The following is a 16,058-nucleotide window of genomic DNA, read 5'->3' as shown; positions in this document are numbered from 1 at the left end:
CCTCAGGTCTGCTGTTCAAGCCAAGGAACACGTCAATTGTTAAAACAGCACAAATAGACAAGAGCAGATGAGAGCTTTAATTCACTCGTAGTTTTCATGGGATGTGAGAGCATGGCTCAGGCTGGGGTCAGGGCACAGTGGTGGCCACTGGGCTGCGTCAAGAGGCAGGGGCTCAATATGTACCAGGTGTAAGTCAGCAGAGCTGCTCTGAAGCTGGCATATTTACACAAGCCAAAAGTTTGGCCTGGGACTTTTTCCTAGGTTATGTTGACAGCTTTGTGTGTGACAAAGTGCGATTTCTTGCTAAATCAGCCCGGAACCCACCTCGCCTCCCCCTTAGCAGATCTCATTGTCTCCTCCTGGTGCACGTACAATGTGGTTCTTTGATTGACTGCTGCCACCTGATGCTAAGAAAATGCCCTGGGTTCATAGTAGGCATTGTTGATTCTATTAAAAGAAACGTAGATGGAGTTTATTTGTCACTGAAGCATTTTCTGCAGATGTTCCTACTTCGGAGATGTTCAGTCAGCTAGGTGTAAAGATGTGCTGAATGGGTCCCCATCACTAAGGATCAGGGAAATGCTACCCCTAGATGCATAATTAATATGGCTGACTAATTAATTGCCCACTGAAAAATCTAACTACCCATCCAGTTAAGTACTTATTTTCAAGCTCTGAACTTCAGTAGTATTTTCTTCAAAAAGAAAAAAAAAAAAAAAAGAATACACTGTGTGGTTACTCTTTCTAGAAAGGAAAAATGTTGGCCGACATACTGTCTTGTGGGGATTAATCACAGTGCTATTCACATTACAACATGCAAAGTAACGTGTGTAATCCAGTCTGACATGAAAAATTGCTAATAACATCCCAAAAGGAAAGAGTTATGAATGGCTGTAATGCCTCAGGAGTAGGGAAGATCTCTGGGAGCTCCACATAATGAGGAGGTCTCTTCATTCACTGCCGTGTTTGTGAACTGCTCTCTGCAGCCTATTGTACCAGGGGGGCCCAGCCTCTCAGAAATGATCAGGTCGAATGAAGTTGGACCCTGAAAGCTAACTCCTAGCCTAAAAGAAAGCCTGCCTGTCTTTAAGGGATTGGGAGGCCTGGAAGCTGGTAGCTTAGGGGGTTCATACTTCATACCCCATGAAATGCAGCATCCTTTGCCTGGAAAACTTTCATACGCATGGCAGAGGATGAACCCAGGTTGTTGCTTTCATGCTTGAAGTTGTCCCAGGTGTAACCAGGTGGGAAGACATAAGACTTCAGCTCACTTAGCTACTTGTTATTGTCACCATCCTATCGCCAGTGACATGGAAGGAAAGAAAGAAAGGTTCTTGATATTAGTTCTCTCTGGGGAGTGGACCCCAGAATTAAAAGTTGTGAACTCTTCTTTCCAAGCACAGGGGGAAAATCTCATGAGCTGGCATCCATACATACATCTGAAAGGTGGTTATCTGCTGTATTTCCTTCTGTCTAGTATCGCGTAGTCAATGACTCCTTGCCTTGGTTGGCTTTAAGTAAACGAAGCATTGAGAACATCATGGGAGCACTTGTTGGAGTTACGTGAACAGAAAAGTGCATCATTTCTTATAGCAATGCAAGAACAAGACAAGTGGGGCATCTTTGATGGATGCATTCACAAGCATGCAAGCAGCAGAGAGATTATGCATTGTTTCTGTAAGCTGCAGTAAGTGAAAGGTAATAGATATCTTCTTCTCTCATAGTTACTGCTGCAATGAATGTCTGTACAAGCGTTTCTTTCTATGTAGCCTGTTGAGGGAAAAATTTCCATGGAAGGCAGCCTATCTTTGGGAACAGAGAAGAGCATGTGGGGCCAGGTTTTGCTCTTGGAGGTCCACAGGGAGCTTCCAGAGGCAGCAGGGCTTCTGGAAACAGCCTTTGTCAGCTGATTACAGGGGGAGCTGATCTCATGCTTCTCCACTAGCAAAACGTGGCTAGCAAAGGGCTAGTATTTCCCCACCCGTGATAGGTGAGTTAGGCTCCAGATCTGTATAGGATCAGATTAAACGTGCAGTTTTCCAGATAAGTTTTCTAGAAGTGGTTTTGAAAGGCAGAAGAACAAAAGTTTGAAATAGAGGTAAGGTGCAGGCACTGATCTGACAGCATGACACACATTCAGTAAATGAGTGAGAGCTGCTCAGCTCTACCTTGGCCACGGGGACGGTTTGCGTGGATCCTACTGCAGGTCAGAGAATTGCTCTTGCCAGGTGTGTTGGAGTGGGCAAATAATAGCACTGAGGGAGTACTTGCTATTATAAGCCTGCTGGCCAGTGGCCGGCTGTGCATTAGCAGTCCTAGTGCTGTGAAGCCATATTTCCATTATAAAAATGGAAAATAATACCTTTGTGGAGATGACTTCAACATTGCAACTGACTTGCTGTTTGTTGAGGTGTTTGCTTTCAAATCACTGAAGTAAGGGGGTAAGAAGGTGGTGCTGATAGCTGAAACAACTACGTAGAATGCATTACTAAAGTTTGGAGCTGTTTTTTAACATTCACTCACTGAGAATGCGTGTCCCTGCTGGCTCACCTTTGAGGTGATAGCGATGTTCATAAAGCCAAATGAGTTTGACACACCGAATTTCTCTCCTTATGACTAATCTATGATGAACACATCTTTGTATTTACAAGGAGAGAAGCAGCTCCGTAGTGAAAAAGTGAATCATCACTTGGAGCACAATGTGCCCATTGAAAGAGTTGGGATTTTATTCATAGCCTTTCAGAAAAGAAGAGAAACCCATAATGGTTCCCAATAAAGTCATCTTAACAACAGCCTTGTGCACAGGAGCCACAAAACCAAGATGTTCACTGAAGGCTTGCTTGCTTGTTTTTCAACTCTGAACAACATTCAGAGATATCCTATTTCCTCGGTAGCTTTCAGCACTGGCTGTGACCAAAGCTAAGCATGGAGGTACAGGCAGCTTTCTTGATGTGCATAACTTTTGTATTAGTCCCGACATAGAGAACATAGTCATAAATGCACGGGTAAAATATCAAGCAGGGATTTCTCTCCTTAAAGACCATTGTGTTTGTTTCCCCTCCTGCTAATTATATCCTATAAATCCCCCACTCTCCAAACTCAGACAGTAACATTTTGTTACCTACATTCTGTCAGTAGACTTTACAAAGATCTCTAACACATGTTATAAAAGTTATTGCTATAGTACTATATATAACAGCTTTGCATAAGAGAATAGAAGGCTGCCACATTTAGAAAATGCAGGTGCTATGTAAGCCCCTTTCTGAAAGAAAGAACTTAGCTCAGTTTCCTTTGAAGAACCAGAGACTTGAAATTGAAAACTGTATTAATGCCATTGTCTCCTTGTATCAGCAGGTTCCAGAGAGATTCCTGGAAGTGGCTCAGATCACGTTACGGGAGTTTTTCAATGCCATTATCGCAGGCAAAGATGTTGATCCTTCCTGGAAGAAGGCCATATACAAGGTCATCTGTAAGCTGGACAGTGAGGTCCCTGAGATTTTCAAATCCCCCAACTGCCTACAAGAGCTTCTTCATGAGTAGAGAGTTCAGCAGCTATTTATGAATGTATGAAAGTAGCAGTCCCCTTCTGATGCCCAAGTCATGTGTGTCTCTATTTTAATTTCATATATATGTGTATCGCATACATATATATGTATATGAAATTAGACTGTGATCCCTCCTGGGTATATCTTTGGGTTTTCGTTCGGTTCCAAGGGGATGGTTATTTTACTTCAGCCTTTGGTTTACTTTTGCCCGAGACCCTTAACATTTGGAGAATAAATTGAGTTAATTTTCAGGGAGAAGAGTTTGGAAGCGTGTAAAAGCCTGTCTTAGCAAGTTAGGGCATTATGTTTAAAAATGCTTTGTCAGATTTATTGCTTGCTGCAAAGTGGCATTTTGTCTTAGTGAGACTAATGTCATGGCACAATACTACAGACAATGAAGTTTATATTATGTTTATACTGCTAAAGGTCTGAACTCTGTGGAGTCACTTCATAAGCTTGGAGCTTTTTTTTTTATTATTATTTTACGTACTTTTTAACCAAGAACTAGATTTTCTTTCATACTTCAAAAAGCTACAACATCTATTTCGGGTACTCACTCCAAGAAGTGATACTGAAAAAACAAACCCTATTCTTCATGCTTTCCCTTACAGAAACGATAAATACCCTGTGCCAGTTATTGACATGCCAGGTTGTTGTTTTTCTAAATTGCAGCAAGGGACGTTTGCACAAATCAAATACCACTCGTGCAGGTTGAGGCCAGTAATTCATGCACAATGTTGTATCAACCACACGAATTGTAGAATATGGTCAGCTTGTTAAAACGGAAGCATTTCACTCTCCATAGAGTAAAAATGAAACCTGCAGAGTACTGAATTGCCACATCTTGGTCTTGCTTTAAGTGGCACCGGTCCCTGATTTTTTTCCTCTCAGTGCATTCTGCCCCTAGAAATCCCCTTTCCAATATACACAGTTTTCTGTCTGTATTTGACATCTGTCCTGAAAAGCACTTTTTGAATGATCTTAAATATAGTTGAAGAAAGCATCTTCACCTCACAGTGCTGAGGCAAAGGAAAAAAAAAATTACAGCTACTGTTTGTAGCTGTAAAATATAATTAGCCTTTTCCTATCAGGAGAATGAAAATCACAATTTCATAAAAATCTAATCAAGCATATACAAAAATTGCAGTGTCCTCCTGGCTATGCAGGGTTCAGATAGCCAAACTGGATTTTTAAATTACTCTTACGTGCAGCTTTAAAAAACAAAATAAATTCATTTGAGCAAAGTGCTGCACATCCTCAGAAGCTGGAGATAGTTTTGACCAAAATCTGAGCTACAGTGTAAAATCCACGATGGGTCTGGATTCACCTGAATGCTGTACCACGAAATGTCAGCACACGGAAAGAAAGCTAGCTGCTAGTTCTTGTGCTTTCTTCAATGGCTCTCTTTGTCTCACGTTTTCAGAAAGGTATTGTCTCCAAAAGTTTGGGGGAAGGTTGAATATGCTATAGCACTCTGTATTTGTCATTTTCTCTGTCGTCTTTTGTACAGATGCAGTAAGAATTTATTGTTATCGTCAATAGTCTTTTCCCCTGCACATTTCAGTCTGAATCTAGAGGAAGTTCCTAATTAGCTGAGGATTGCATTTAGACCCTCGAGGATATTGATATCTTGTTTCTTTATTTTAAATTACATTTTGACTTTGGAGAGTGAAAGTTTACCCATGTGACTAAAGAGCTGACCTGATCATTGCAATTTCACTTCATTTACAAATACTGCTGATGGACAGAAATGTATGAAAGCAATTATTGTCAGCAGAAAGCCTTAAAAACCTGCTGACTTCAAATTAAACAGCACAATCCTATGATTCCCTGTCATTATTTTCAAGCACTGGCAGTATCTGTGGAGTATAGGCAATGCAGACAATAGCATGGGATGAAGTGCCAACATTTTCACTATGCATTAAAAGCTAAACAAATCTTGATCTCAGACTCCCTCAGAGCACCTAACATTGTACGTATCCTCACAGGTAGACAGGATGTGTCTTTTTCTTGCTTTTCTTCTGTTTTGTTTTGTTTTCCTTCTTTTCCCTTTTTTTTTTCTCTTTTTTTCTTATGCATGATTTGGTAAACATTACACTTCATAATGATGTAACTCCAGTTAATTCTGAATAAGAAAGGATGAAAATTGTGTTCATGCACTTTTCTTTCTTTTTTTTTTTTTTTTAAATTAATGGGAAGAAGTGGCATAAAATGCTCAAGTTTTAACACAGCAAGTTCATCATTGGCATACCATCAGATACAAAACATAACACTGCATTGTCACCTTGGACATAAGAAAGCAAAGCCATACTGTAGTCATAATATGTGGACATACTACTAGCTACCATCTTAATCTGTGATTTTACCATTACTTTTATTATGTTTATTATTATTATTATTATTATTAATATGATATTATTATTATTATTATTTGGCTGCAATGTGATTCACATAATCTAAATAAGTGAAATTGTGTACTCAACACTTGATGTTGTTGCATTTATTTATTTATTTATAAGTAGCATAATCTCAATAGTAAATGAGGCATAGGAATTAAGAGTAGAAATTTCACCTTAAAAGAACAATAAAACCTCCTTGGTCTGAAAAAGGAATACAGGATGATTTGATAATTTCCGTCATGTGATTCTTCGATATTTTATAGCCATATTGCCTTTGTGCCTCCCAGTACACCTAAAAACATGGCATAGCTCCTACTAAATTGTAAGTAGAAAATAGGGTTGGTTTTTTTTTCAAGTGATCTCGATATTATTTCCCTAATAACGGCTAAAAGGCAGGAGGCTACTTTTATTGTAATGAAACGTTTACACAGGGAAAGAATTTCAAATTCCATGTAGAAATCCCACATTGCCGTTCATTTACTGCTAATTCAGATTTATTTCTGCATATAAACTTGAGGTTATAGTCTGTGCCTAGACCTTAAATGCACCAGCGGAAGGATAAAAGAATCCTTCAAAATACCAGTTTTTCCCCCACAAGTACAATTGTTCTTGTGCCTTCTGTGGCTTACAGTTTTCATCTTTTAAACTTTATTTTTCAATTACTACAGCTGCAATAAACACTGTTTTATTTTATTTTTTTCTGGCTGTTTGACATACTGTTGATAGCTATGCATATTTTGTGTCTTTTTAAAAATTAAAAAAAAAAACAAAAACAAAAACAAAAAAAAACAAAGCAGGAGAATACGTTTTTGAAGAAGAGAATTTTTAGAACAGTTTGATAACGCAAATTATTTTTTCTCAATTGTTTGAGCAGCATTCAAGTTTTGAAAATTCTTGTAGAAGCCAATTTTTTGTAACTGTGGTGCAAATCTTGTGTTTTCTTAGCCTGATGAAAAGTAGTATAGAAGCAATATTTCATACGTGACATATGTGCAGATACATATACATATGTAGTCACACGCAGCCAGGTGTGTGTGCACGTATGTATATATACACTGAAACACACACACACACACACACACACACACAAAATATGCGTATGAAGTGAAAAGCTTACCTTTTTCCTATCTAGATTAAGAACCTATTTTAGACATTTGTTATGTTTTGTGAAAAGAATGTTCTATTTGAAACTACAAAACATTTAATTCTTACTGTATCTCTGGTTGTTTAATGGGAACGTTTCACATTTAATGGTAAACACGTGGAAGATGTTAGAATGTAGTAATTATTTAAGAAAGTGTTCACCCATGTATTCCTGAGGTTTGCTTTGTGCCTCTGAGTATTATTTAATTAAAGTGTTTTAAGTTTGCAGAATCTTTGTTACTGTACCAGGTATGTGGGTGAACATTGAAAATCGAGGGGAACTTTTATAAAGCAATGTAAATATTCAACCTTAAGGCTGTTCTTGCGTAAAGACATAAGATTTTAATAACTACATTCTGAAAACATCTGTTGAATTTATAAGGAACACTACAGTAACTGTATAGATAGTTGAAAGCATTCTTGAAAATCCAGCTCTCTACTTTTAACAGTTAAGTCTTTCATCAGATGTCAAGGGAATGGGTAATACGGTTTCTGTAAAATGGCAGAATTTTTTTCTATGTATAGGAAGTCAGTTAATAGAAAAATGTTTTTTTTTCCACAGGTTAATGTTGATTAAGAAATAAAGGTGAAGATTTTGTGGCTTTAAAGATAGGATTTTCACCAGCAGCATTGAAAGATTATACGTATATATATATATACAGAAAGATATATATATATAAAAAAAAATGGAAAGTGGTTTACAAAACCCCCAAAATGAGCACTGTACATGAGAAGTGAAAGCAAAAACTATATTTGCCATGTGTATTATATAGTAATCATTGGTGTTGATAGTGCAAATGTTTCCTTCTGGTACCAACTATGTGTTTGAAAATTCCAATACGCATTGTTTTCAAAAAGCTCCCCTTAAGGAATGTAACTGGTTTATATGAGTAAGCAGTTACTGTATTGCACTTAAATGTTCTGTTGAAGGAAATGCAATTTCGTTTTCTGTAGAACTGTTGGTTGTAAACCATCTATAAACTGAAGCTAAAAATGCTCATATTTAGAGCTGGGATGAAAACTGGTATTTAACCTTTGTATCTTCTTAGGAATATCCTTTTTAGTGTATGAAAGGTGGTGGCACTATGACTTTGTTTAGTCTTTTCATCTGAGCCACAGTCACCTCTCTCCCAAAGCAGCCACCTTCCAAATGCACAAATATACTGGGACACGTAGAAACAAATCTAGGAGAAACTGCGAGCTGACATTTTCTCTCTAAAATCCATCCTTTCTGTGTTAATTATACCACTGCAGTGAAATACTAGACCAACACAGTCACCACTTCATTGCCGCGCGACGTGTAAGAGTCAGAAACTTAAAAAGGAGGAAGAAAAGCCTCTTTAGGTTGGTTTTAATGCTGCCCAGAAGAGTCAAAGGTTAAGGTCTAAACTGATATTGTCCCAGCCATTACTCATATGTATATAGTTACAGAAGTGACAAAACACTGCCTTTATATTATTTAGCAATATGTTGTAAATAGCATTATTAAGCTCTTTTTTGTAATAAAGACCCTTTAATTTGAAGATAGTACAATAACTGAACTGATAAAGTCAATTTTTGATTTTTTTTTTATTTTATTTTTTAGCTAGAGGCAATTTCAACTGTGGATTTTTTTGTTGTTGTCTATTGTTCTGAAGACTTTGCATAATTTATTGGTTTAATTTATCCTAATTTATTTGATGAAGGTGTACAATTTTGTATTACCAAGGATGTACTGTAATATTAATTGATGACAAGATAAAACAATAAGACTCCCCTGTCCGTTTGAAAAAAAAAAAAAGGTGCAGTAGACAATTGATTGAAAAAAAAAAAAAGTTACAATTCTAGCTTGGCAGCTACTAAATTTAAGATAAACACAGGAAAAATGTTTGGGGGGGTGGATTTTATTTTGTGTGTTTAAAGCTTTTGTATACTCTCCAGACTTTTACCTTTTTGCTTTGTACCACTTAAAGGATACAGTAGTTCAATTGCCTTGTGTGCCTTCCATCTTCTCTAAACTGAATGTATGTGCAGTATATATGCAAGCTTGTGCAAAATAAAATATAAATTACAAGCTCATTGCCATTGTTTATATTTCTTTCTGAAAGTTAGTGCTGCTCCATACCAAAAGAGGAATTACTGCCATGGACAGGCTGTACCTAAGACTGTAATCCTCCAAAAATTTTCCTTTCCCCTTAGTTTGAATTATTTATTAATGAAACTGCCAGTCCTCTTGCAAAATGGATCTAATGATTTATCCCATCCGGTGTCCTACCTCCAGCACCGGTTAAGATAATGAGTGCTATTTTGCAAGAGTCTATCAGACAAGGAATACCTCCCTGCAACAGATGTGCTATGGCTGAGGCACAGACAGCCCTTTGGATGGATTGAATGTAGACACTCTGAGCTGGAAAGTTCTTATCTTTGTCTGTCTAATCCTTTCATGAATGTAGCTGCATTGCTGGTGTCCTGCACCAAGTAGTTCCACCAGTCAGGTAGAGGCAGAGCAATGCTTGGCTTGGTGTGGTTTATGTTTGCTTCTTTTATCAATTTGCCCTTGTTAATAGTAGCACCTAGATTTCATTCTCTATTCTTTTCATTGCAATCTATCCCTTTTTCTTGGACCATTTCCTTTTCAAGTTCTATAATCATTAGCACCATACATAACTAGTCTGTTCTTACACATTTCCTCAAAATGCAAGTCTCATTTTTTCATTGTTTTTCTCTAGTTCTCTCCTATTCCTGCTGGTTCTTGTGTCTTGAAACTCTTGAGGTTGACTGAGCCACCAAAGTACATTATCTGTCTCAGAGATGAACTGTATCCTTTTGGCTTAGAACTGGTGCAGATGGCAGTAAGATGGTAGTTTATTTGGATCACAAAATTGTGCAAGAATTTTCCAATTGAAGGAGGAGTGTGTTAAAAATATATTTTCATCTGAGGTCACTTACTTTCATAATCCTCATGGATTCAGCCTCAAGACACTGTAGAGCTTAGCTAGGGCATGACTGCAGTGTTAGCTACACTGTAATGACCAAATAAATGCTTCATCTCTGCAACAGCACTTAAAACTTCATGCTTTTTTATACAGTCGGAGTAGCATTTGCTGGATCACATCAACAGCAGGTTTAGAGGAGGTCATGAAGTTGCACTTGTCTAACTGATGGTCATTTACAAGTAAGATTTCAGATTTTACTGCAGACAAATTGCCTTTCCTAGTTCACATCTATCTACATTACCAAACCAGCATACTATAAGCATTTTCAGTTCAAAATACTTGACATTCAGGTCATTTCTTGAAGAACAGTCTGCCCCATGCACTTAATAATTGTCTGTGCATTCAGGAGGACTATGGCATGGTGACTGGGATAGGCTGAAATGCTTGAAGGGAGTGGAAAATCGAGATCCCCAACTCACTCATTCCCAAAACCTCCAGCCATGAGATCTTCTGCCAGCCTTGGTTTGGAATGGGTGTGGGCATCCCAGGAGTGAGCTGCTGAGAGCACATGGAGAAGCTTTCCTTGTAGGAGGGAAGCAAAAGTGGGTGAGGAGACCAAAACTGGGCATCTGCTTCACCTTCTCCTTGCAAAAGCTTATAGGGCAGCTATAGACTACGTGGAAGGGCTCATCTTTGTGCTAGCTAGCAGGAGTTATCTAGATGAAAGACAGGGAGATCAAGGTACCCAAGGCCCTTGGTTACCCAAGTAATGGGTCCAAGGACAAGAGCTGCATGGGTACTTGCTTGCTCACCCATCATTTTTTCCTCTCAAATATCCTTGCTCTATGATATACAAGACACTGTTTGCCATTTTACCCTGCAGTTGAAAACACACAGAGCTCTAAGTAAGAAATCCTGGCTGCTGGCATCTCAGAATACTGCAGGAGTTCAGAGCTAGACTGGAACTTGGCAAGGAGTCCCTGTCACTGCAAAGGGCCAAATCAACTTTCCCAGGCTTCAAGCACCCTGACAGGATCCAAATTTTGCAGATCTGGCCATCTGTGCTTGGAAATCCTCAGTTCCCCCAATACCTGGAATTTTTACAATAAGGAAGATAGTACTTTCTAGCTTTAAAATCCTTAGGAAGATGGGAATCAGCTCTGACTGAGGCAGAGCAGGGTTTTTTTTTGTTTGTTTTTGTTGGTTTTCGTTTTTTTGTTTTTTTGTTTTTTTTTTGCCATGGGGATCACCATGAGGAACCAAGGTCCTTCACATATGGAATTACTGAGGCTGAACAAGGAGAACTGTGCTTTGTGGGCTGAGAGCATGAAAGAGTTAATTGCTCTCGTTTTCTTGCTTGGTACCCTTATTTATGCCCAGTCTAGGTTGTGCCAACACAATTTCTATGGAGATGATCCCTTCTGATCCAGTCTTCCCTCTTTGTTAGGAGGGAAAGGGGACTGACTGGTGAGTTGCAGCAGACGACTGCATTTAGGAAACGTTGGCACGCACACCCGTCACTGCCACGGGTTACAGCATTCCCCGCACAGAGCGATCGGATTCAGTTCTAAAACATGGCGCTGGGTTTATTTTAAGAACACAATACGGAAGACAAATGAAATCCTTACTGAAGCTCATTGTTCAGCGAGGATGGAGGCTCCCGTGGTGGTGGCAGCGCTGGTAGATAACACAGGGGAAGTGCTTCCCTGCCGGCTCCTAGTGCCCAACCCTCTGGGCTCATTGCAAGGCATGCCTGTCCTCTTGGTGTTCCCATAACATGGGAAAAGGGGAGGGTTGAGAAGACTCCTGTTAAAGCCTGATTGATCTGGAGTGCAGAAAATCCATCACTGTTACACTGCAATTTTTTGTGTACTACTATCACTAGCATGTGTGATCTCAACAAGGGAAGAAAGGTTTATTTTATTTCATTTTATTTTATTTTATTCTATTTTATTTTATTTTATTTTATTTTATTTAACCATCCAAATTAATTCTTGTTGGCTTAAGCTACCCTGTTGCTTTCCAGAGCCAGAAAGCAGAGGCACCAGGTCCTATGCAGGGACCCCTCCACCCCTTCCTCATGCTGCCCAGAGCCTGGGAGAATGTGATTGCATTGCCATGAATAAATCCTAAGCAAGTGAATAGTGGTACTTTCCCATTTATTTGGGAGTCACTATGAAAAAAGCAAACAAACAAACAAGCTATTTGCTTCCCAACAAAACACATGAAAATGAACTGCTGTTGGAGGCAAAGGCAGTTAATTGCATGCAGAGTTTAATTTTATCCTTTAAAACTAGACTTAAGGTTGAGTTCCTAGCTAGGGGAAAAAAAAAGAAAAAAAAGAAAAAAAGAGGAAAGAGATGACACAGATAGCTAAAGAAAGGCTAACAGCTCCAATGTAAATATGTTTGCAGTTTGCAAGAGACCTGCCAGTCAGGCAGCTGTGGGAGGTAGCAAGGGAGAACGCAGGAGAGGAAAAAGTCTTGTGGCAACAGTGGCCAGTTTCATTATGGCCACTGCCAGACTGTGAAACAACTCTTGGGGCTTGAAATCCTATTGCCTATTAAAACTGGGCATGACAGCTCTTTTTTATGCTTCACCAACCAGAGATGGAACTGTGTCCTAGGGGAAATAAGGAAAAATATTTATTACAAGTGTTTAACACCTTTTAGTACAAAACAGCCCTAATATGCAGCACTCAAGGATAATTCATGCCAGCACATGTAGAACCAAGGGGAATCGCTCAATAATTTGGTCGGAGCTTGAAAAAGAAGAGACGAACCTCTGGTTCAAACCCTGAGCTCAGATTTCGTGGAGGTGGAGGTACTTGAGAGTATTATTTTTTTATTTTTATCATTTCTCAGTAAACCTCAGAACCACACATGCCCCAGGGAGCGCTGTGGCTGTGCCTGCCTCGGCCGTGGCACATTTTGGGGTGTCAGGAGGCCGAGTTGCTCCCGATGTGCCAAGGAGGGAGCATCCCCGCTGTCATGATGCGGGAGCGCCTTGAGGGCCCGTCCCCACCTTGCGGGTGGTGGCAGTGGTTGGGGCCCCCTCCCTGGACCCCGTACATGGCCACGGGGCCGCTGCCAGCCCCGCGTTACTCATTAACGGCGCCGTTACTCGTTAACAGCCCGAGCACGGGCTTTTGCGAGAGCCCCCCTTGACTTGCGCAAGTCATGCGCTGCCCGCTTTATTTCCGAGCAGACGCTGCTTCTTGGCATCCTTTTGCGAGCGGCCAGTGTTTGAAAGCACTGTTTACCCAGTCACTTGCTTTTGCAGAACCCGGGGGGAACGGGGGACAAAGGGGAAAAGCCTGCCCGCAGCTCCTCTCCCCGAGGATCCCATGCTCCCGTTGGCTGCGTCCGAGCGCAGAAATTTCCAGAGTGCCGGGCAGCCCCTCGCCGGCCCCAGCTGCTGCTCCCGGGGGCAGCTGTCTGTGCCCAGAGCCCTGCTGCCAGCCCCACTATGGCCAGAAAAACGTCCCCAGAGGCGGAGAGAAGCGTGTACCTGGCCCAGGCACCCCGCTGGGAACACCCCACGGTTCATATCCCGAGCTCGGGAGAGCAAACCGCAGGTGCTCCCAAATATCAGCATCGCTCTGGTGTCTTTGGAGGAAGGAGTCACAGCGAACAGCCACGTTCATCCACCCTCAAAGCAAAAGACCTCAACAACTGCCCTGTGGTTATAGGCATACCGTTATGTCACCAGCAAAATGCAGGATTTATCCAAAATGCATCACTTCTTTTTCTTTTCTTTTTTTTTTTTTTATGTGCATGCGTGTATTTTTTAACGTATAATATCAGTAATATCTAATAATAATTACAGTTATTATTAACCCTAGGGAACTGAGTTCTTCCGTAAATAGAAATGAAGTGTATTTTTCCTTAATCTGATTTCAAATGACCTGAAAAGAGAATCAAAAAGTGCAAGGCAGCCATACAGCAGGGCAGAAAAGGGGTGGGCTGGGGGACAGCGAGGGGGTTGCCGGCACAAGAAAGAAAATTATCCCAATTCTAAGCACTGCTGGAAAAACGTGAAAGTTATTGCCGCACAAAGAACCTCTTGAACTGTTCTGCCTTCCAAAATTTCTACTGCACTCTCTGCAGTTACTTGTGTATGGCAGAAGCAGCATCTTTGTATTATATGAACAGTCTGCTTCATAATCAAATACCATCTGTCGCTACATCTGAACTTGTTTTCAACATCTGTGCATTCTGGTCTTAACAAAGCTTTAAAAACTAATTCAAAAACTTTCACAGATCACTGACTAAATATGTACATTTACCATCTTTCATATTGGTTTAAAATATTTCTTCTATAGCTGCATCCCCTTGGCTGGGAATAGTTAAGATGTATACACTGAGTTGCTTTATTAAGCTTATTTTCTAATGGCCTTGGGTAGCCAAGTGCAAAAGAGGGACACTTGCTCAGGCACCGAGAGGACCCATCATATTCTTTCTTGGTGCCAATACAGTCCCTTTCTGCCAATGAGAAACCTGAAAGTTGATCAGCTACCATACCCCAATTACTCAAAATGACACTACAGATAAAACTGCAACCAAGGGGAGAATCAACTGTATGGCTTATATGCTGCTAAAGTGTGTCTGAACAAATGGTGAAGTAAAATCATGAGAGCCCTCAGGAGGATAAGTACGTTGTTACTTTGCACATGCTTCAGAAATGTGAAGTACATCTTTACAGAACTTTTGGCCAACCCCCTGGCAGATGTTGACCAGTTTTGCTTATGTATACATCAGTTGCAGAACACTAAAACAGAGATTGGAAATTTTAATTTAGTCAAGGCAGTTGGGCTAAAATGATGGCTTTTGTTGAAACCATTAAATAGAGCTGCCTAATGAAGTACAGTACAGCACTGGCAAGCCGAGCCTTGATGAGATGCAGCAGCTTCCAAACTGCAGCCCTGCAAAGGGGAAGAAGGAAGCTTGCAAGTCTTTAGCTAAAGTGGAATGGCGACAGCCCTTGTAAAGCCGCATTTGATTTTGTGTTTGAGGGCAGACGCACTTGTACATTATCACCCTGACATTTTAACCATTAGTTGGAAATGTGCCGTTGCAGTTCCTGCCATATATTTCTCAATCCTATTTGTTAGGAAGTGAGCTAATAGACAGTGTGATGAAGTGATCATAAATTCACTTTCAAAGGGCATTTGGGTTCAGAGCCTAAAGATTGAATATGGCAAATTCTTAGGCACGGGGAAGAAGGTGGGGGCCAGGAGGGTCATTCTCACTGATGGATTCAGTGATTGATTCCTCTACAGAACTATATTTGCCCTTTACTTGGCTGTTTAACACAGAATAGCTATAATAGGTTCCCGATCCATTATTCCTCTTCTTCCTAGGGTCAGTATGAAGTTGAAAGAAAATATAACCTTGGCTGTGATAAAATAAACTTTAACATTATCAGGTGTTTGGAAATTGGAAGGTGTCTCCTTGCATTATGCAGGATACACACAAACACACACACACAAACGGTTATAATATAATCCTCAGTGCTGCCTCTGACAAATGGTTATTACCATTCAGTATTGTTTTTTTTGCTCATGCAATAATATGGTGTCATGCAAGTCCACACAGCCTTGAAACCCTTCTTATTATACCCAGCCTTCCAACAAACACATGCAGTATGCTGCTTTTTTGACTGTGATCAGCAGCGTTTTTTAAGAGATAGGTGGCTTAGAATAAAATTTGCTTTGAGAGAGCAAAAGAATCTGAAGATCTGAAACACAAGATCAGAATGAGTGTTTTAGTACAAGGCAGCCCCAAAATATTTTCAAAAATTAGGAGAGACTTATGTTCCATTTCACTGTCTTATGTGTTATATAGTATAAATCAAGTGCCGCAGCATTTAAGTGTTTGTCAGCATTTCCCTTGTAAATCCTGGTTTTCCAGAGGGTTGCTGTAATTTGCCAATTTCAAATCACACTGGGCTAACACTCACTATACACATTGTCAGCCCAGATGCAAATTTCTGTTGTTGTTATTACTAAAAATGAAATCAAGTGAATCTGCTGGTTTTTAGTTCATGGCTGGTTT

The 16,058-nt window shown here is 40.1% G+C and overlaps 1 protein-coding gene across 3 annotated transcripts in view; it reads left to right on the top strand.

The window, feature by feature from the left end:
- Positions 1-9,145, top strand: part of PROX1 (prospero homeobox 1) — a 47,508-nt gene extending 38,363 nt beyond the window's left edge. For 2 of the 3 annotated variants that reach the window (XM_085219250.1, XM_085219251.1), the window contains exon 5: positions 3,352-9,145. In XM_085219250.1, coding sequence (XP_085075376.1) covers positions 3,352-3,540 — 189 coding nt within the window. In that variant the 3' untranslated portion in view covers positions 3,541-9,145. The remainder of the gene's footprint in view (positions 1-3,351) is intronic. The other variant, XM_085219252.1, reaches the window with a different exon arrangement.
- The last annotated feature ends 6,913 nt before the right edge of the window (positions 9,146-16,058 follow it).

This window comes from Meleagris gallopavo, chromosome 2 (assembly GCF_905368555.1).
Source record: "Meleagris gallopavo chromosome 2, MGAL_WU_HG_1.1, whole genome shotgun sequence".
NCBI lineage: Eukaryota > Metazoa > Chordata > Aves > Galliformes > Phasianidae > Meleagris > Meleagris gallopavo.
The sequence above is the reverse complement of the archived record's forward strand: the minus strand, read 5'-3'. Positions and strand labels throughout refer to the sequence as shown.